The sequence below is a fragment of the Lissotriton helveticus genome, chromosome 4_1 (assembly GCF_964261635.1).
Source record: "Lissotriton helveticus chromosome 4_1, aLisHel1.1, whole genome shotgun sequence".
Classification (NCBI taxonomy): domain Eukaryota; kingdom Metazoa; phylum Chordata; class Amphibia; order Caudata; family Salamandridae; genus Lissotriton; species Lissotriton helveticus.
Genome location: NC_136063.1, coordinates 1632812295 through 1632834211, shown reverse-complemented (window position 1 = coordinate 1632834211; position 21917 = coordinate 1632812295). Strand labels below are relative to the sequence as shown.

General features: G+C 44.0%; 1 protein-coding gene across 12 annotated transcripts in view; it reads right to left on the bottom strand.

Moving 5' to 3' along the window:
- LRRFIP2 (LRR binding FLII interacting protein 2) overlaps window positions 1-21917 on the bottom strand; it is a 387303-nt gene that overhangs the window by 165790 nt on the left and 199596 nt on the right. For all 12 annotated transcript variants that reach the window (XM_078688284.1, XM_078688283.1, XM_078688281.1 and 9 more), the window contains 2 exons: window positions 19499-19543; window positions 15972-16100 (listed from right to left, as the gene is read on the bottom strand). In XM_078688284.1, the coding sequence (XP_078544410.1) occupies window positions 15972-16100; window positions 19499-19543 (174 nt within the window). The remainder of the gene's footprint in view (window positions 1-15971; window positions 16101-19498; window positions 19544-21917) is intronic.

Sequence of the window (21917 nt, the reverse complement as noted above, 5' to 3'; positions counted from 1 at the left end):
GCACACCATTGTACCGATCATATAGCATATTCTTCCTCTCAACTGCATTTTCTCCACAGAAACTGGCCCCTCCCCCCTGATACACTGTCCTGCGTTCAAGCTCTTGGTATTGCCCTACCTATACTCCCTTTGCCATCCCCCCTCCCCTTACTACCGCTCTCCTCTTGAACACACGATCAGCTGTCAAACATCAAACCAAAATATTTGACCTTTTAGACTCTACTTCCCCAGACTTATTGTTTCTAACTGAAACTTGGTATTGTTCCGACTCCCTTCCAAGCATCCTGGCGGCTCTCCCCCCCCCCCCTCCCCCATACTATGCTTCGTGCTGATCGGCTAGATGGGAAAGCCGGGGGCGGGGTAGCCCTGATTGTCCATAAGGGATTTCATTTTCAGACTCCTGTCCAGCCTACGATACCACCAGCTGACTGCCTTGTAGTACGCTCTACCTCCTTTAAGATTCCCCTCACTTGTGTTTTGTTATACCGGCCTCCTCAGTCATCCCCTGGTTTCCTCCCTGCCCTTCAAGATCTATTGGCTACCCTGGCAGTCAATTGCGCTTCTGTCCTTGTTCTGGGAGACTTTAATTTCTGGCCTGCGGAACCCGCGGAGGACCGTATCTCCAAAGAGTTCACACAGTTGCTCCTGAGCCTCAATTTCATTCAGCACGTTCATAACCCTACCCACAAACCAGGCCATATTCTTGATCAGGTATGGACCCTTAACATCCCGATTTCTACGCCTATTATCTCGCCTTTGCCATGGTCTGATCATTCACTGCTCGCCTTTTCCTTAGACCTGAGTCTTGACAAACCACCCTCTGTCATCCAAAATATCCAGGCAAGGAATTGGAATCAAGCTGATATTCCATCTTTGTGCAACTCATTAATCACCACTTGCCCGGATCTATCCGGCTTGGCCCCTCATTCCCAGGTTACTACCTTGAACCGCTGGCTGATAAAAGCCTGCGACCTAGCGGGCCCCCTGAAGCGGATTTCCATCAACCGCGCCCATAATGCTAATAAGTGGTTTAATTCGAGCCTTAAATTAAAGAAACTTGAGTTACATCAGGCCGAACGAGGCAACATTATATCACTATTCTCACGGAATATAAAAAAGAGATCCTGGCAGCAAAGACACAATATTTTTCGGGTCGCATATTAGCTGCTTAAAGCCAGCCACGTGAGATATTTGCCACCGTCCACGAGCTTGCATCATCGCAGAGAACTCTGCCCAAGATCCCCCCTTCACAGGCACTATGCGACTCGCTTAATGAGTTTTTTATCGAGAAAATTGTCTGTATTAAAGCCAATATCCCTCCCCCTTCCCCTACCTTCACTGATCCCCACCCACCATGTAATTCTCAATCCCTTACCCACATTCCTTCACTGACCAAGGATTCCCTTACTTAGGCGCGTCAGGTCCGGCTCTCCAGCGGACATCTGACCGGCTCGCATTCTTTGTCAGATTTTCTCAGATTGTCCTTCCCCTGCTCTCACCCTCTTGAATGATTCCTTCTCCCTTGGCTCTGTCCCCACCCCCTTTAAGACTGCTAAAATCATTCCGATATTAAAAAAGCCCGGGGCGGACCCTGCCTCTCCAGCTAATTATCGCCCCATATCCCTTCTCCCGTACCTGGGAAAGGTGGCCGAGTCTCATGTCACCCAGACGCTCAGCTCCTTTATTGAGGCCACTAATTATCTGTCACCTTGCCAGGCAGGCTTCCGCCCCCGCCACTCAACTGAGAAAGTGGTCATTTCGGTCATTGACCAACTCAGGGAGGGGCTCGACACCAACACCCCCCAGGCCTTAGTCCTTCTGGACCTGTCCGCCGCTTTTGACACGGTGGACCACTCCATCCTCCTGTCCCGTGTCAAGGCGGCGGGCATAGGGGGACAGATACTGACCTGGCTCGGCTCCTTCCTGTCTGACCGCACCCAGGCTGTTCATCTGGCCGAATTCTCTGCTTCACCACGCAGTGTGCACTGTGGTGTCCCTTAGGGGGCTTCTCTCTCTCCCCTTTTGTTTAATCTTTACATCTTTCCCCTCATTTTTGCACTGCAACAAATGGAGGTCACAGTAAACAACTATGCTGATGACCTCCAACTCATTTTTAATTTTTCCGCCCCCATTATGTGCCGCTGCTTCCAGTCGGTCATGCTGTTTATCCGGGATTGGATGAACATGAACCATCTTAAGCTCAACCCGGATAAAACAGAGTTGGTTCTGACTGGGGGCAGCGGCAACCCCTGGTCTCCCTCCTTTTGGCCCCTCTCCCTCGGTCCTCCCCCCAAACTCCCCCACTCTGTCAAAACCCTTGGAATTTCACTTAATCATCAGCTCACACTTCACTCCCACATTAGTTCTGTTGTCTCCTCCTGTTTTTTCACCTTACGCATTATTAGGAAAATATCCATTTTTTTTCTTTTCCTGCACTTAAACTGATCTTAATGGCCATGGTCCTATCCAAAATCGACTATGGCAACATTATTTACAATGGCAATCCTGCCTACACACTTCAGCGGCTTCAGTTAGTGCAGAACCAGGCTGCTTGCCTAATTTTTGGCCTATCCAAGTCCCACCACTCCACTCCTCTTCTCTTCTCTTTTCCCTCCACTGGCTCCCCATGAAACAACGGGCTCTCTTTAAACTCGGTTGCCTTACTTTCCAGGCCTGGGCTGGCACGGCCCCTGCCTTTATTAATTCGGCCATCACCAACTACTGCCCCCCAGAGACCTTTGTTCTTCCTCCAAATCCCTTCTTGTCATCCCCCGTTTCAAGAAACAAAGATCGGGAGGCCGGAAATTTGCGGTTCTCGCCCCCACTTTCTGGAACACGCTCCCGCCCTCAGTTAGACATTCCCTTTCCTACACGGAGTTTCGTAAGGCCTTGAAAACCTTCTTGTTCCAGCAGGCGTTTAGCCCTTAGCTCCTGTGTCTTTTAGCTTGCTGTTTCCCCCCAGCGCCAAGAAACTGCAGAGTGAACGTGCGCTTTCTAAATTCAATAAAATTCAAATTCAAATTACAAGCAGCCTCCCATCACCTTATGTTTTAGATAACATCCTATGCCAGCCTCTTTGGAGAAGTAGACTGCATTTTCATAATTTCCAGTTATAGATTGCAAACTGAGAAAGCGGCAGTGCTCTATTTGAACAGCGTCTGTTTTCACATTAATATAAAATAGTTTGGAAATCTTGAATGAACAAATACTTAAACACATTATTTACAAAAATCTATTTAAATGCTATAAACTTTAGTGTGGATAGGAATAAGGAAAATAAATGTGGATCATTTAATCAGTAAAAAGACCCCTTTGCATTTGTCTTGTTAGAATAGGTTATATGTTATAAAAAACAATGTTGACAAATTAACTTCTGTAGTATCAATGTGACCATCTAATTTACCTAAAGAACAAATGACTTACCTTCAGTAATGCTCTTTCTGGAGGATACTCTACCTAACAGCACGTTCCTCACCTTGTGAATATTGAATCCCCAGGCGTCAGACTGAATCTGAAAACTTTAAATCAGTACTCGTGCACGCTGGTAGGTGTAATTGTGTGGAGACACACAGTCATTCCACTCTGGAAGAAACTAGTAGAGCCTCATATATGCGCAACCTATGGGCAGTGATGTCAGTTGCTTTCTATGCCCAGAAGCAGAGTTCATCAGCAGATTGACATGACCAGTTTGCAGACTGGGGAGGTGGTAGGGTTAGTGAGGAATCTGCGGTTACATAGAGGATCCATCAGAAGGTGCATTACTGAAGGTAAGTAACTTGTTCTTTTGATGGATACTTCTAACCCCAGATTTCTTGCCTTGTGAATAGATAACACAGCAGTAACTCCCGCAATGGTGGGTCAGGGAATTGACTCAGGCCAAAATGCCCCTCTTAACAGACCTGACTATCGAACCAAACTGTTGAGGTAGAAGTGCTTTGTGAACGTATATAAGGGCGCCCACATAGCCAGAACAGATACTCCACATGCTAATGCAGTGGTAGTAGATTTGGCTGTGGTCGAATGAGCTCATAAGCCTTGTCGAGGAGGCCTCTTCGCCGATGGCAGCAGATTTTTATGCAGAGAACAATCCATCAGGAGATCTGCTTTTGCACTGCCTTTCCATTCTGTGCCCTAGAGAACACCACAAAGAGCTGATCTGTCACTATGTTCTCTGGTGTGATTAATGTAAAAGCTTAGGTAGGGCCTTATGATGTTGGGCGGACTTTCGGCCACCCGACACCGTTGCGGAAAGGAACTCTCTGACCTCAGGTCGGCGGTTCAGACCGTAGTATTTTGATGCGACCTCCCATGGTGCGGTCGCAAACCTCCATTTCTCAATGGAAACTTGTGCAGCGGGCGGATAGGGCCGCAGCACATGCTTGCATTGAGAAATTTAGGTTTTTAAACATTTCTGCACCGTTTGGCAGCCACACCATGTAGGGATGTTCAGGCCCCGTTGTGGAGGGCCATGGGGCCCTGCTAGGGGCCCCCAATGTTGCTTTTCGATAGCCTTTCCATGTCGGAAAGGTTGACCAGGAATGGAAGTCGGAAACTGACCTCATAATCCCGATGGCGGAGCTGTCGTCATTAAGGGATTAGGCTGTGAGCCAGATGGACCAACTAGCTGCTTGAGCCCTTCGGATTCTCATCGGAATACCCCAGCAGGTTTACCTTCGACCATCATCATCCTAATACAGCCGTCGCACTGTAAACCTACCATGTCGAGTGGAAAGCCTCCAACTGCTGGTCCGAGCCTTTCCTCCCAGTATCGTAATGAAGCCCTTATTGTTCTATAGGTGTCCAAACGTGAAGTGGTCCCCTCTTCCATAGAGGGATGAAGTAGAGCAATCAATGCCGGATGGGTGATAGCCTACCTGACATGAAATGGAATGACCACTTTCAGGAAAAAGTATCTCCCTGAGCTCTTTCAGAGCTTCCATTTCCCATAACAATGTTGTCAGGATGCTCTTGTCTTTCTGACTGTACATCTTTACAAATAAAAAATGTAAGGAAAAAAAAATATCGTTAGGTTTAGCGTCATCTGGAGGTGGATGACAACTGCCTGGGGAGAGCATACCTTTAACAGCCTGTTATTGAGGTAGAGGAAGACTGGAAACTCTACCCTCTGATGATTTGCTGTGACCAAGGATATCAATTTTGAGGACAATGAGGGTTGGTGAGGCCAAAAGGGAGCACCATGAAATGAAAGTGCTCTTGGTCCACCATGTGCCGCAGATAGTGCCTGTGGGCCCCCAGGACATAAATATGGAAATGAGCATTGCGCAGGTCCAGCACTACCATTGGGGCCCAGGGCAGACAGGACATGAGCTAGTATGAGCATCTTAAATTGGTCTTCCACAGGAAGGGATTGAGAGGGTGGATAGCGAATATAGGACGAAGGCCTCTGTCCTCTTTTGGCACAAGGATGTAGTGGGAGTAACTCCCAGCTCCTACTTCCAAGGTCAGAACCGTCTCTATGGCTCCTTTGGCCAAATGAGCCTGCACTTCCTTCTTAAAAATGGACTGCTGGTACTCCATCAACCACTCTGATTGTGATGGAAGGTTTGGCATGGTAGGAAGGGAAGGGTGTAACCATGGTGGACAATTTCCAGGACCCATTTGCCTTAAGTGACCTTTTGCCACCCCTGGAGGAAATGTTGGACCCTGCCTCCTCATGGGAGGAAACATGTCCGAAAGGACACAATAAAGAGGTTTTGCAGATGTGTTTGTTGGAGGGACGGGGTAGTGAACAGCCCATTGTTCCTGATGCCCTGGGTGTTGTCAATGTGAGTGGAAGCCACGAGACATGCAGAGCTGGTGTCTGGGTTGATGTTGATATCGCTGGAACTCTCTAACTTAACCTCAAAGGAGGCAAAAGTGTTAGTGGAACATTTTGATGGGAGCAGACAGGACAGTGGTGCTGCCCTACTTTCTTTAAAACTTACTTGCCAAAGAAAGGTGAGAGCTATCAATTGGCATTTCTTTTAGGGATGCCTGGATGTCCCAGAGAAGCCCATAGATCTCATATAGGCCAGAACACCTTACCCGTGCCATTTGCTCAGTGTGGCAGTCTGTCATGTTCAGGCCTGAACGGAGCACAAATTTGTTGCATTGACAGCTATCATCAATTTAGAAAAGCTAGAAAAGCTGTAAGGTCATCCAGAAATGCTTGTAAAATTTGAGAATTGTGTCCCAGGCGGCATGGGAGGTGGTCTAGAAGACAGCTGTCATTTGAAGGACGTGGCATGTGGATGAGGAGACTCATGATCCGGTGGGGTGGGTGGGAAGGCACTGGGATTTATCTTACTGGTGGACGCTTGCACCACTAAGATCTCTGGCTTGGGATGTTTGGTAAGAAATCACTGTAGTCAGGCACCACTAGTCGATGGCACTTTTTGACTTGCCTATTGACTTCCCAACTTCCCTTAACTAGACTGGAGAACCTCCATAGTAGTTGGCAGTAGCCCTAGTACTTCTGCTGTCCTTCGCTTAATTATATTTAAGGCAGCGCTGTCTTTGGTGGCAGGGCTGGGAGGAGAAACGAGGACAATGTCTGGGGATGTATCCAGGCCACGGCATCCTGTAGTCCCATATACTAATTGGTATCATCATATTGGGGGCACAATCCTCCTCTTCATCATAATTTTCATTATCACAGTCGGTGACGAAAAGGTTGTGTAAAGTGTGACCTCTACTGCGTGGTAAGGGTAAGGTAACAGAATCTGAGGGATTGCTGGTTGGCTGTCTGCACTCCAGCGTGGACCAGACGGCTTCCTCTGTGGATTCTGCTTCGAGTTGGACAACACAGGGGGTCATGAATCCTCCTACAGCAAGTCTTTGCCGTAACTGGAAAGGAACCTGCAGAGAGAATGACACCCAAACTAAGAGCGGGCCTGCCAGCAAAAGTCTGACTGGGGGGCCTCAGCGGAACCTGGGGTCCAAAGGCACGGAAGAGGGAGCTGGTACAGTGCGGAAAATGAGCAGCATGGCCTCCATTAAGGCTTCAACTTGCTGCAACTGGCTGCAGGACCAGGGTTGGAATCTGTTCCGAAGACAATAGGGAGTGGGAGCAGGTAGACCGTGGATGCCCTCTCTGGGGTTCGAGAATGGCAGGAATGGTCTAATTCCTGCTTAGATTTTGTAGTCTTCTTTTTAGACTTACCAGAATACTTCAACAACAATGAAGATCTGCCGCAGGAATTGCTTTTGGAGTAGCACCTTCCTTTCAAAATCATATTGAGTCTTCAGATATATGGCAACAAAAAGTTACACCTAGCGGTCCGGTATGTTCTTCAGATTCTCCTGGGCCCCGCTGTGGCATGCCCCAGAATTCTGGTGCTGCCACAGGCGCCATAAACGTACCTCGTGAGGGTCTGTCACAGACATGTGCTTGCGACAGTCCATGTATGGTTTGTACCCTCTCTTCTTGGGAAGATGCATTTTCACTTGCACACTGGAAAAATGTTTGTTAATACTTTTAGAAAAAGTCTTAGAAAGACTAAGGAGTAGCTGCAGTTCCACATTTAACAGTGCGGAAATAAAGAACCGATGTCAGTACGCATGGGTGGCTCTTACATGTGGCTCCCCTCGTCACTTCCACTGAGAAAAGATGTTGGCACGGAGCCGCACAATGTGGCGCGCAGGAGTACTGTTTTAATGATTCTATATCAAGTATCACACCTGGGGAACATTCTTAAGGTGAGGAATCTGTGGTTAAAAGTATCCATCAGAAACATTTTATTTGTTTTTAAATAATCGCTCACTGATCTAATTGTTTTTGAAATAACACATGGGCAAGGACCTTTTTAGCTAGATTACAATGTGTAATGACTGACAACATTCCAGAATTTCCTGACGCTTCTGCTTTATCAGACTTTTTTGGCTGGTCAATAACAGTACACAGAACTTAAGTATATTATTGGACAAACAAAGGGCACTTCGATCCCATTTTGATTTAAAGACATTATTTGTATGTCTCAGAAACCAGTACCACTTTCACCAGTTAACTTTAACAACCCATGTTGTCTGTTAGTACTGCTTTTGTTCAGGCATGTATCTGTCAAATAAAAGCTTTATGTACATTTTTTGATTTCAATCTAAACCAAACTGGATATTTATTTGAGCAAATAGGAGACAAATGAGATTATTATGGAGATTAAGGGGATTGTTATGGGTGGGTCAGATCTTTGATAATACTTTTTGGTCTTGACCCACTTACGGGAGACATCTAATTTTCCCAATTCAGTTTGTAATCAATGCTTTTGCTATTAAATACATATTTATTTAGACTTTGTACATGGCGACAATCCAATTTTTTTAATCAATATTGGGTTAGTCGAAAAGCCTCCATTTATAATCTTTGAAATGTAATACGGACACAGAGTGAAAAGCACAACTGAACTTGATTGTGTGAATTACCTGAATGACTCCACATTTAAGGCAGATGAAACTACTCTTATTTTCCAGGCTGATTAACCAAACCAGAACATATATTGAGGTCAGGTTTTTACTTGCTCTTCTGCAACAGGTTCTCTATTACACATACTCTTGGGCATACTTTTACGGAATTTTGGGTAAAAGACTTGGTGAAAATTAAAGAAATGATAATTCTATTACAAATCACCCAATTCAACTAATTTATTAGATAGTTTGTCAGAGTTACCATGTTGTTTACTATTCAGAGGAAAACCTTAAAAACTATGTAAAAAACTGTAAAATGAACAATTTACTATCTACTGCCCTCCAGCCTGGAGGAATGGCATACATTGTCCTAATCACGAACTCAGGGTACTGTTTCTTGGTTTTATCAATAGAGGGAGATATTTTATGGTCTAACTGAACAGCTTACCACCCAGCAATACTTAATGTGATAAAATGAATATTTCCAAAGCTACCAGCACCTCTAACTACCCAGAAGTTTTATTCTTATGCTGATAGTTTCAATGTCATTAACCTTTATGAGATATTGGATGATGTATTAAACTGCTTTCGTTCTTTTGCAATGTTTGCTTGTACCATTAATATAGGTCATCCTCGCACCATTATTGGTCATCTTAAATAAAGCTGCTAAACTATTAAGATGCTGTTTCTAGTAATTATGTTATTTTTAAATATAGAATATATATTTTTGTCATTCAGATATTTAAATATCAATCCTTAAATATATTTTCTATATTCAAATATCGGTTGACTTCGAGATATATTGTTTAAAATGTGACTTTTTAAACAAAAACGTATACTGGAAAGGTATCAACATAGGTTTAAAATATCCCTAATTAGTCAGTCAGTCATTAGCTTTTATTCGATATGCAAGATATCTTATAAGCACACTTACAATACAATCATTTTCAATTACAAAAGCATTACTTAAGAAGTCAGTATAAAAAGACATTTAAAAGAGATAAAAGGACAAAGATGTCCAATAATAAATTAACTAAAAAAAGGATTAAATCGCTACTGACAATCTCTTACAACGAATAAGCCAAAACTGTTTTAAAAATTTTGCTGTTCCACATACGATTGGGGGGGATGTGTCCGTGGTTAAAATACGTAAAGCTACTAAGTGGCTCCGTGTACCCATATTTCGGCAAAGGGGCTTCAACCAGATACTCCTGGGCCTTGCATAGTCCGGGCATTCAAACAAGACATGAGCAACGGACTCTATCTTGCTCGGGCAACAAGCACAATTAGGGGACATACGGGCCGCTGAACTCCAGTTTAATACCAGGGCACCAATGGGGAGGGAACCAACTCTAAATTTAAAATAAAGCGCTCGGTCAAAGGGAAGGGTAATTAAATCTAAATAGGGCTCAAATACCACAATGTCTTTAACTAGTAAAAAGGAGGCAGTGGACTTGCAGTGGTTCGAGTTTGTAATTAGGCGCTCTGCAGCCCATTTCCAAAAAAGGGCCTTTACAACCTCTTTCGGGGGGGCTGAACGTGATGACCAGTAGTCCCCCAGACCAATTTTCTCCATAAGTTTTTTTGTGTCACGTAGCCATCTTATTTTTGCCCAGCCCCCCAAGCTCATTATTTCCCCCAGGCCATCAGCGTAGGATTTTAACTCTTCCCCCCTCCAAATTCGTGTCCATAAAAGGAGTGGTCGAAGCAGAGCTTGATCTTTGATGCTCTTGCAGCCTGTGTCCAACAACACTGGTACAGAAGGAGTGCTCAGGGGGATAGCAATAATTGATTTCAATAGCTTAGTCTCCGCTGTCGCCAAGGCATCCAATCGACAGTGGCCCCATAGTTCTGCCCCGTACAAGGCTGATGTCACTACCTTGGCCTTGTAGATTTCGATTACAGGGGTGAGCGATCTCCTCGGTGAAGCCCGGAACTCCCTCATAAGAGCTCCTCCTACTCTCTTATGGTTGAGGACCATTTTGTCTATATGGTTTGCCCAGGTCATTCTGTCCGTTATCCGAATTCCAAGGTAGTCGAATTCGGATACTTTCTCTAGGGCAACTGAGTTCAGCATAGGTGGACGGCCCAGTTTCCTTGGTGGATTTAGGACTAGATATTTGGTTTTGTCCACATTAATTATTAGCCCTTTTGCAGCACAAAAATCCTGGAAGCGCGTTAGCAGTTGCTGGAGGCCTTGGGGTGACTTCGAGATCAAGAGCGTGTCATCCGCAAAAAGCAGAGTGGGGATCCGGACTCCTCCAAGAGAGGGGGCGTCGGCTGGTTCTTGTTGGAGGTGTTCAACCACCCCATTCACATAAAGTGAAAATAGCGTGGGCGCCAAGACGCAGCCCTGTCTTACACCCCTAGACACCGGTATTTTCTCCGTGATCTCTCCGTTTTTACCCCAGCGAACCTGTGCAAAGGTATTGGCATGGAGGCTAGTGAGGAGGGACAAGATATAAGGAGGTAACCCTAGCTCATAAAGCACCCTCCATAGTTCTTCCCGAGGGACTAGGTCAAAGGCAGTCTTCAGGTCTATAAAGGCCAAATAAAGACTACCCTTGCCTAGTTCCACCACCTTCCACCCCAAAAGTGCCAACCTGAACACCTGCTCTGTTGTCCCCATTCCTGCCCGAAAACCTGCCTGAAAGTCCGATAGGATTTTATTCTCCTCCACCCAATTTTGGATCCTTCCAAGTATAGCTTTACCAGCTATCTTTTGGGTGGAGTCTATCAGGCTTATTGGGCGGTAGTTCCCCGGGGATTCCCTACACCCTTTTTTGTAAATCGGGACCACCACCGCCCCTTTCCACGATTCTGGCACTGCTCCTCCCATCATGATATCGTTGAGTAGAGCGGCAATCACCCTTCCCCATTCCACTGGGTATGCCCTCATAAGATCCCCCGGGAGGCCGTCTGGACCCGCTGCTTTGCGGGGAGCTACCCACCCAATAACCCCTTCAATTTCTAAGGGAGTGAAGAGATCGTAGGCGTGAGGCTCGGTCACTAGTGCGATTGTCAACCCGGCATTCATATCTCCTTCTGGAGGGAGGTATAAAGCCCCAAAATGTTTTACCCAATTTTGGGGAGGAATGTTGCAGGGTCTCATAGCTGCAGCGGGTTTATTCCGTGAACCTATAAGATTCCAGAAAGCCCTTGTATCCCTACTTTTACTAGCTTTAAGCAGGTCTTCCCAGAACTTATCTTCCCACTCCCTCCTAGCAATTTTTAGAGATTTGTTGTAGGCCTTCCTTGCATCCTGTATGTCAATAGGGGATTTGTGTTTTACTGCCTCATTAGCTAAATACATGAATTTACACAGAGTGAGGCTGGGCTTAATGGTATTCACAGAAGGAATATTTACTAACCATGTTTTCATACTGAATGAAACCCAATGCTGCTTGTGATTGTGGTAATTTTGGCAGTTACATGCCCTTTCTCATTGTCATTGCAAGGCTGGTTAGGCTTCACTATCTGACAATACCTCAAATAGGTCCTTTGGATTCGCACTAATAAATCCATAGCTCAGGCCTGGTAGTGTGGCACAGAACACTCTGGCTTTACTGGAGGAACATGAGTTAAGCATGTCAGAGTACTATCATGGGTAAGTAATTGTCACGACTCGAAAGAAATCCAACACCATTTATTAAAAACAAAGCCTTTTTATATACATTTAAACACCAATACAAACAAAATAGAATGCCTATAACCAGTGTTATGGATTTCTAAAGGAGAGATTACTCTGTGCATTTCACTCCTTCAAAACTTTAACGTAGCAGTCAATGAGGAAATGCACTAATGACAATCATCACTTGCAGGTCGATAGCAGTGGAAACCACTGAGTGTGAGGTGGGTCTCAGGACCAGGCTCGGACAGTTGATTTTTACCTGGCTCGTACGGCCTGGGTGCAGATTTGTCCCAAATGTCCTTGGTGCTAAAGCGGGAGCAGTGGGTTGCTAGTTTTACTACTTAGATAGTGGTGGTGAGGAAGGGGGAGCAAAATCCCAACAGGGCCACAAGCAGAAGATGCTGCAGGATTTCCGCGATGCAAAACGTCGAACAAAGGCAGTGGTAGCAGGACTGGCTACCAACAAGCCTTGGCAGTGGCAAGCTCAGCCTTTGGTCACTTTGACATCCTTGAGTCTGGGGGAAACCTGCAGTTTCCTGAAATTTGCTGGTAGTCAGGATTACGTTTCCCACAATGCACAAGAGCATTTACTTTTGGGTGTTTCCATTGGCGGGCACAATGGCCATTGATTCTTTGCATCTGGGTGTGGTTCTTGCAGGTGACTAGTACCTCTAGTCCAAGGGAGTTCTGGAGTTGTCTTTGGCTTGCAGAGGGGCTCCTCTTTACTTTGGTACTGGTCTCCCGCCCAGGCAGAGTCACAGTCGTGCAGTTACAGGGTGGTTAACACAGGTGCAGTCTTTTGCACCTTTTCACTGTGCACATTCTGAAGACGCAGACTCTGGTCTCTTCTTTTTCCTTTGGTTATAAGTCGATCAGATAAGTGATTCTGGTGCCAGGGGAGCCCCTTAAATCTTAGACTTAGGGTTGTTGTGGGAGCTAGTAGTCAATGGGCTACTAGCCCCAGTGGCTAATCTGCCCCCGAGGTGACTACTTCCTGGGGAGGGTGACACCTTTTCTAACCAGAAGCCTCTAATCTGTCACTTTAAAAATGACAGAACACTTCCTTGGCTGCACAGACCAGGTAGCTAACCCTAGGGGGAGTGGCTAGCTTTCAGGGGTGTATGCCTCCAGCCTACCTGATTTTCCCACCTGCCTGGGTTTGCAAATGTGCATGGAGCAGGGGGTTGGCTTTTTCCTTCTCTGGTAGTAAGTCAGCTTGCATATCGCAGGCGGTGAGAGCTTTGAAGCTAGTGAAATGCCACTTCACTAGGCATCCTGTCTGGGAGGGAGGCGACACCTCCCACCCAGGAAGGCCTTTGTTTCTGACTCCTGAGAGGGTTCAAACCTCCTGGCAGGGGGGCATATTCCTGTCTAAGTGGCAGAAGCTGTAGGCTGTCAGCCAGGGCACAGGAAAGGCTGGGGCAACCGGGTGAGCAACCTCTAAGGTAGCCCCCTGGGTGCATGTCACATAAAATCTGTCAGATCTGATGAGACGAGTTGTTTGATAACAAATATGACACTTTTCAGTGGTACCATAATGGAGCTGGCACCCTGGTAGGGACCAGGTGCCAGTCCACGTAAACCCATGGCACCCTAAACACTTAAAGTAGCCCCTAATAGAAGGAGGCTACTATAGGGACATAAAACCCTGCACTTGTACGTCCACACATTTAATATAATGCACCCTGCCTCCTGGGTCCAGGATTCCTACCTTATGGGTGACTGGCAAGCATTAAAGAAAGTGCTGTGAAGTTGTCCCTCGTGGTGAAGGCAAAGATGAGTTTGAGCAGTTTGCTCTGCTCATGCAGTCTGCAATTGCAGGACTGCCGTCATCTTTTTACTTTGGTCACTCAGGTCAAGTAACACACTAAGAATCATGTCATTGTAAAAGCTGACAGCACTTCTGCATAAACAGCCACGTACTGCCACTGAACCATACAATAATAATTTACAGAAAACTCACCTTGAATGTGTTAGCCATTAGGCAAAGAGACACACAATGGGATTCAGAAGATTTTATGTGGAATTTGAAAAGTATGAAGATATTCTAACATGTTGCAGTTAGTATGCATTTTCAGAGGGTGCATACCAATCTCGGCATTACAAAATCTGCAGTTTTCTGATCAGGCAAAATGTTCAACTTTCATTAGTTAATCAAAACCTGAAATTGTGCAAGATTTACTAAAGGAAATACAGATCAGGTTTAGATAAGTCAGTAACAAGTTACAAAACCATATGAAAGTACAATTACCAGCACATCTTCAAAAAAGAAAATTAAGCAACAAAAAAACTAGATCGCAAATATGAAGTCATACCCATCCTTCTTATTCATTGATGTACTTATTGATCTGAGAAATACATATTTGGTGTAGGGCTGCATATGGTGCTTGTAGTTGGCAATTAGATATGGTTAAACTTAGATCGTATTGTGAAAATTCTACTAGTATATGGCATGACATGGCACTGAAGACAGCAAACCAGGATTCTCATTTACAAGCAATTTCCAAATTACATGTTAATTTAAAGTGATCAGGTAGTAATAGGTTTAAACATTTTGCCCTTACCAAGGCTACGAAAAACATTCAGTGCTTAGGTACAATACATTTACAGCAGTCACAACAATGTAATTTGCTAGGCCTAAAACTTAAAACATAACTTCAGGAGTTACTAACCGATCTGGCAATTACCCACCTGAATTACAGTGCAGGATGTCAGAGTGACTGCAGCAGACTGGGAAATAAAATTAAGAAGGGAAGAAGATGGAGGAAAGTTGGGGCAAGGCACCACCACCTCCCAAAAAAGTAGACAGGGAAGAAAAGGTACCACCCATTAAATAAAAAAAAAAGCATGAGAAGCAGGCCTAATGCAGATTCAATGCCAGAACAAAGCCGACCCACAAATTGCAGTCGACATGCTACTGCTCCCAGCAAAAATAAGCATTTTTGGGAAATACGGACAACAAAAAAGAGGTATGAAGGGAAAGATGTAAAAGGGCCAATAAACAAGCTTAGTCAACACGGGAAAACTTGCTGATGCAAAACATGTGCCCAGGAATGTCCCCACAGTGAGATATCCTACACCTGTTTGAATCTTACGGTTTCAAAACACCAACTCCAAATGACAAAGAGCAGGATATTGTTTCTGGTTCAACGCCAGAACTTCCTTAAAGTAAATTAAGTTTATGTCAGAACTTTCTTAAAGTAAATTAAGTTTGTGTTTGCTGATGGGGATTTTAGAATACTTCAGATGTGTGTAAAGTACTTGGTTGACCATTTTCACTTTGATTCATGGCACACAATAATTCATGCTCTGACTGATGCCGAAAAAAAATGACTTGCTTGTTCAGTACTTGTGCGTCACATCAATACAAACACCCTGCTCTTGTTGAAAATTAGGCTGAGGATGTTTCCAATACAAATCTTCATCTGTGGAGGGACAAGCAATATTTATTGTCGGTGACACGGATAGCAGTTTAATACATGTGTTGTTAAAATTGGGTGGGAAAAAAGTGTCTTTTAAATACACTGTTTGAGTAGGGCAAGAAATAAAACAACCTTAATATGCATGTTAAAAAAACGTGCTAAAACAAACCCTTTTAAACACACACTTCAAGTAGTTCAAGAAATAAAACAACTCTTAAAGACCAAGGGAAGAGTATTCATGGCAATAATGCTGCTTGATTCAACCATATAGAGATTGTTCTTAATTGCCATCTCTCGGGACGCACCTGTCTCATTGCATTTACTATGCACAGAGAACCTGCAAATTCTATTTAAGAGAACACTGTTGCAAACAATAGATCTATATCAAATGTGATCTTTAGAAAGCATACTGACTGGAGAGAATCTAGTTAGAAATGTCCTGTATTGGACACAATGTTTTCCAGTGAGATCAAATTGTAACAAAATATGCTCAATGTTAAAAACTCCAGGAAACATACCCGTAATTCACTTAAAGAAGCATCAGGATCTATCAAACTGCTCGTATCACCACTGCCACGTCTTGAGGAAGAGCCACTGAGGGGAGTAAAAGACCCAGGCAGTCCAGAGTTAGCATTCCTAGACGATGGCTACAAGTAATAGAACAAGAGACATTTAAAGGAAGGTTCGTCAAACTGTACAAGTACTACTAAGACTTTCTGTGCATTGTTTGTACAACATCAAATTAATTCTTGGATATGGATACAAATTCATTTTGCCTTCTTTAGAAATTAATTACATTTTGAAAAGTACATTATATTATTCTATGCTTAACAGCTTTATAGGTAATTACATAGTTTTCATGCAAGTTATTTGATTAGATGCTTATGGGTCTCTGTTTTATTTATCTTTCACAATATATAAATATAACAATTTTATCTACAAGTGCTTCACTGTTGAAATAGTGACAAAAAATAACATTTACATAACAAATAGTTAGAAATATACAGAAATAAGTAAGCTTCAAGTACAGCAACACTTTAAAGTGAGTTTATACAAAACAACTTTAAATCTCAATATATTATATTATCTTCCTTATACATGTACACCCTTTCTATATAACTATTTACATATTTATTGCATTACTCCTACTACAGAAGAAAACAAAATAACCCTTGATTGTTTCCAATGCACTACTCTGTCTCACCTTATAACACTCTCAATATATCCTCTACCTCCACTCTCAGACTCAAACCAAAAATCATCCTACTAATATGATCTCCAATATACCCCTGTCTAGACTCTTCCGTCCTTTAACCCTTCTTGGCTCACCACAAACCTCATTTTACAATTGTGATCTCCAAAACAACTGTTCCTAAATTCTTCCCTCATGTATCACCACTTTGACCCATCCCAAACCTCATTTTACTACTATGATCTTCCTAATCCTAATCCTTTTCTATAGACTCTTTCCCCCGCATCTCTCCTTTTACTCAGCCCAAATATTATCTTACTACTATGATCCACAAAATAACACTTTCCATTATCCTAATAAATCCAACTAACAGACTTGCATGTCCACCTCTCAAATTCACTCATATTTTCTCTATATAATACACCACTAATACTTTTTGGGTTCCGGAGTAGTGTGCTACTCGCCAAAAACCGCTTTAATGCCTTGTCAAGGGTGGTAAGCAGCATATAAATAAACAATTGGCAAAGTCAATATGTGTGATTTTAGTGGTCAGCCTTTTGGCGTAGTCACGGTCTGTTTGGTCCTGGATTTTGTATAAGGTTATACTTGAAAAGTTGCTGAGCCCTCACCAATATTTTTAATTACATTAGCTAAAAGCAAAATATTCTTTTGGCCTCCCAAAGCATACTTTGCCATAGTAGTCACTTGTACTGAATGGAACTACTTTATTTGGATATTATCTTGTGAAAGAGCAGAAGACTGTCACTCACAGTGAAGTTAGTCAACAGCTGTAGTGCGCAGACCAACGGCCCCATGCTGTGCACTGTAATGGGCATAAGAAAAATGTGAATGACATCAATAGGCAAACGAACGAAGCGAGCTAGCTGAGAGCCTCTAAACGAAATATCTATATTATTGTAGTTAGTATTATACTAAGTAAAATCAAAATATCTTAGCTAACGCCAGACTTAAAAAACGATATGCTAAATGTGTTTAGTTATTTGGAAAATGTATGTTTCTGAATAATTTTCACACACACAGTAAACTATCTTGAGTTATCTTATTGGATTTGAACCTTTTCTTGAGCTCTATCTGGGTGGTTCCACGTTGCGGTCCGGGCGCAGGAAGGGGGACTTGGCCGCTACCCCACCGGAGTTCGCCCTCCAGACACCGCACCTCGGCAGATGATACGCCCCACAAAAACCGGAGCACATTCCCTGCAGATGGAGCACCTCCGAACAGGATTACAGTAAGATTGATGGCGGATTTTGGCGTGGATGCACAGAGCCTGGTTAGGCTGCGTCCACCATGTTGGCTATCCAAGCCACGCCCCACCTTTGTGGCACTTTTGATGTCTTGTCTATCCATTGCTCACCGTGGTGGTTACCACTTTTATAGGTCCCTAATGACATTTTCTATGTCTGTCTATGAAGAAACCATTCACATTTGTATAGTTTCTGGTAACAGTCACAAAATATCCTGTATGTGTATCTGGCTCCAGTGATGAACTTTCCAATTTTCAGGCTCTCATCACAAGGATAATTTGAACTCCCTCATTTTTATCCACATATGGCAGAAACATCTGTTCTCTTGACTCTCGACTTACAGAAAGTAGATTTAGCTTGGTATGGTGATCATTGGAATTCTTTGGCAGACACTATTTTAGCTCTGCCTTTGTTTTCTGAATCAAGTTCCGCGGCAATGCCCAGACTAATTAAGAAACCAAGTACTCATTATCCTTATGTATTGATACACAGAGTTGTATCTCTTGGATCTCTCAACCACACGGTCCTCTCCAATGGCAAATGACCCGACAAAGCTGCAGCCAATATTATCAAACCTAAAGGCAATTGAAAGATGCTCCATGTTACCAGCATGGAGTGATATATATTAGGTGCCGTGGAATAGGGATAAAACAGGTAAAACTATTTTTATTGTTAAAAGCACTGAACAATGCACCCAGTACAGTCAAATACATAATCAAATGTGCTTAAATAAATCACTCAAACAAGCCAACCTCCCAAACGTCATAATAGCTGTTCTGTACCACCCCATTTGAATGGCTGGGGATACTAATGTTCAACCACAAAATGTTTTTATTGGAAGCATGCTGAAACTGGTGTCCCTATAAACGGCTCACGCAGTGACAGAACTACCACCAACATTATCAGCAACCCACAAAATTCCATTCACTTTGTTCTTTTACCAAGTGCAGAAGGTCTGTCTTGACCAGTAGGATCGTCGCCCATCCAGTTTTTCGACAAACTGGATAAGCTATTTGCTATTCATTCTTTTTAAATCCAAGCACTTCACATCTAACAGGTGGATCTACAAAACAACACATTCAGACTACGACAAAACAAAGCACCTCTGCGAGTTTTGTGTCAACACTGCCACACTAGTATCCGCTTAGGCAATACTTCTTATGGTCCATTTTTTAGTTCGACCTTCGACAAAAGACTGCAGTAAACATTAATTTTAGAAACAGCCACGGACTGCATTCGCTCTGTAATAGAACGCCGAATAATTAAAAGCCCACCCAGCCACTACCTAATGAATAAATTACTTGCCACTTGCTAGAAATGCTTCGCCACTTAGTCAAATTACATCAAAGAATTTGGATTGTAACAGGTTTCTTAGATGCCACAAAGTGAAGGATGCTAAACGTTTGAAGACTAATAAACACCATTAGACGCCCAGGAACAAATACAAGGGTAATTCAACATACATTTGTCAAAACAAGCCATGCAACAAAAACACAATTTCAAAACCAACATTCAACATATATTTGGTAGATCTCTTTGTACGTCAATCATGTTGTTGATGACAAGAACCTAAAAACACATTACTCACCCTAGAAAACGTTTCTGAGTTTTGCTTTTCTGCCTTCTCGTCCAGCTGGAAATAAAACAGAAAATAAATAAGGATGTACACAAATTTCAATTATTAAATGGAAAAGGGCTTACAATTGACAATTCTCCATCGAGGAAATTCCCAATAATGTGAAAATTAAACATTACCTGGCATTAAAGGGATGATTCCTTACACTTAAACGTAACACTTTACAGGGGATACTTGGGGTCTGTGTGTAGCAGCAGCAGCCACTGGTTCCTCTCAATTATGTTTAGTTTTTAAATGAAAAGGAGTTCACGATTTTTTTTTATTTTAAAACAAAAAGGCACTGGGGATTAAATCAGACTATCAAGAATATTTATCAAGGGTTCTTATCAAGGATACGGTTTGACCCAGTGGTTTCTGGCTGGCTGGGACGCATCGAAGCAAGACAGAATCCACGTTCCTTGATAGGAAGAGTATGATACACTTGTCCGATAATCTGTGCTCACCATTGAGTAGCTTGAACCAGAGCAGTCAGGCTTATCCTCAAGGTCAAAGTGTAAAGTATTGGCACCACACCACCCTCGCAACACACTGAGGACACTACAAAAAGACTTCACACCGTATGACTAAAACACTGGTCTTTGATTTACACATGCATTGAAATCAAAACTACATACATATTGGATATGCGCTGTACAGTTATATGCAACTGTTGAACTCTCCTATTGGCAGCAGAATAGCATGAACATATATGTACTTGTCATAAGTATTCAGCTGTCCCATTATCTCCTCAGCCTCGTAAGCAACATAAACCCATGTGCATACTTCCACGAGGTATTCACGATCCAAGCAATGCCTCCCACATCAAAAGTGTCAGAAACAGAAATATGCATACCCTGTACAGTTGTAATGGTCAAAAGAATCAGAGGTTTTGACAATGCCTTGTGACCCAGCCCCACAGCTATTCAAACTACAGCAGCCAGCTATACACATTACAACCGCTGGCGACACTTTGATTAGATTGCTGAGATTGCCTAAAATTAAAGGAAGCAGTTACATGTTTTCTTCCATCCAGATGAAGTCTTCAGGCACCCAGCTGCACTTTCACGAGTGCAGGATCACTATTCCCCTCATAAGCAAAAGACTGACACACCAGAAGCTGGTGCGCTTCCAAATTGGAGAAATGTTTCCCCTCAGGCGGAGGTATGAGCTGCAGTTGCTCAGGGCAGCCAGCTGTGGGTCCCCACAAGGCACAACGAGATCCCCCTCGTGTCCAGTCACTATAATCTACACAACAGAGTACCTTGTGGCGTGGGTCCGTGGGGAGGGAGCAGACAACCTCGGACGGAGGCCGTGATGTCAGGCACCGTCATCTTCCTGATCCGGAGGTCGGAGACAGTCTAGGCTTCCAGCTCGGGTCTCGTATTCCAGCAAACGTTCCCAAACACCCCTTGGACACCACACGCTTTGGACTGAGACCTAGCACAGGTTTCCAGCTGCAAGCATAGGTCCTTTGGACAAAGCACCCTTTCCCAGCACCCCTCGAACTCCTCACATTCCGTCACCCCAGGTGGGGCCGCTGATCTTTACGAGCAAACTCCTCGGCACAGCGTGATTACGGCATTCGTCAGGGCATTCCTTGTCTCAATCGACAATCACTTCCACCCATTTCGGCAGCACCCTGCACGCTCCCTACTATCTTATGGAAACAGGGAGATCCTTTTTGCCCTAGGGATCTTGTGGAGAGGAGGCCAGCCAACCAGCCCTTGGAGAGTGCTTAGAGACCAGGGCATTTGACCGTTGGCAATTAGCTGCAGTCAAGCAACAATCAGGCAAACACACTGTGTGATAGTCCCCTTCCTGGAGCACGACAAGCCCCAGGCCCCCACAAGTCTGCGGGTAATCCAGTTGCAGTCCCCCCTGCCCCAATAGTTCCTCTTGTCGATATTACAGCATTGAACCAGAGTAGTATGGTTTAAATTCCAAAAGCGTCTGTAACTCCAGAGGACAGAGTCCTAGTAGTTATAACCACAAAGTCCTTTGAAGATGAGATCAGTTCAAAAGGCCACTTGGCCTCTTTAAATGTTGTCCTGTCTGCCATTCTACCCTTGGAGGCTTGATCAATATTTTTAGTGGGGCCAAACCCTGCCCCTTGGAATGCAGGTGCCAATTCCACCCCCACGTATCTGTCCCAGAGAGGCCCGTCAGAGTCCGAGGTCTGCAGTTTCCCTTGAGCCCCTAGTTTATGGCCTTCGATCAGGAATGCACAGATGTAGCTGCCCCTACCCCCCCCCCCCAGCACCCAGATGTGGACTGGAGATAGGCACACAGCCATAAACACAGAAATGCCCACTTTCTCAAAGTAGTATTTCCACAGTAGTAATGTTGAATCCACTTGCACGACCGGTGAGGATTTGGCATTATTAACTCATTG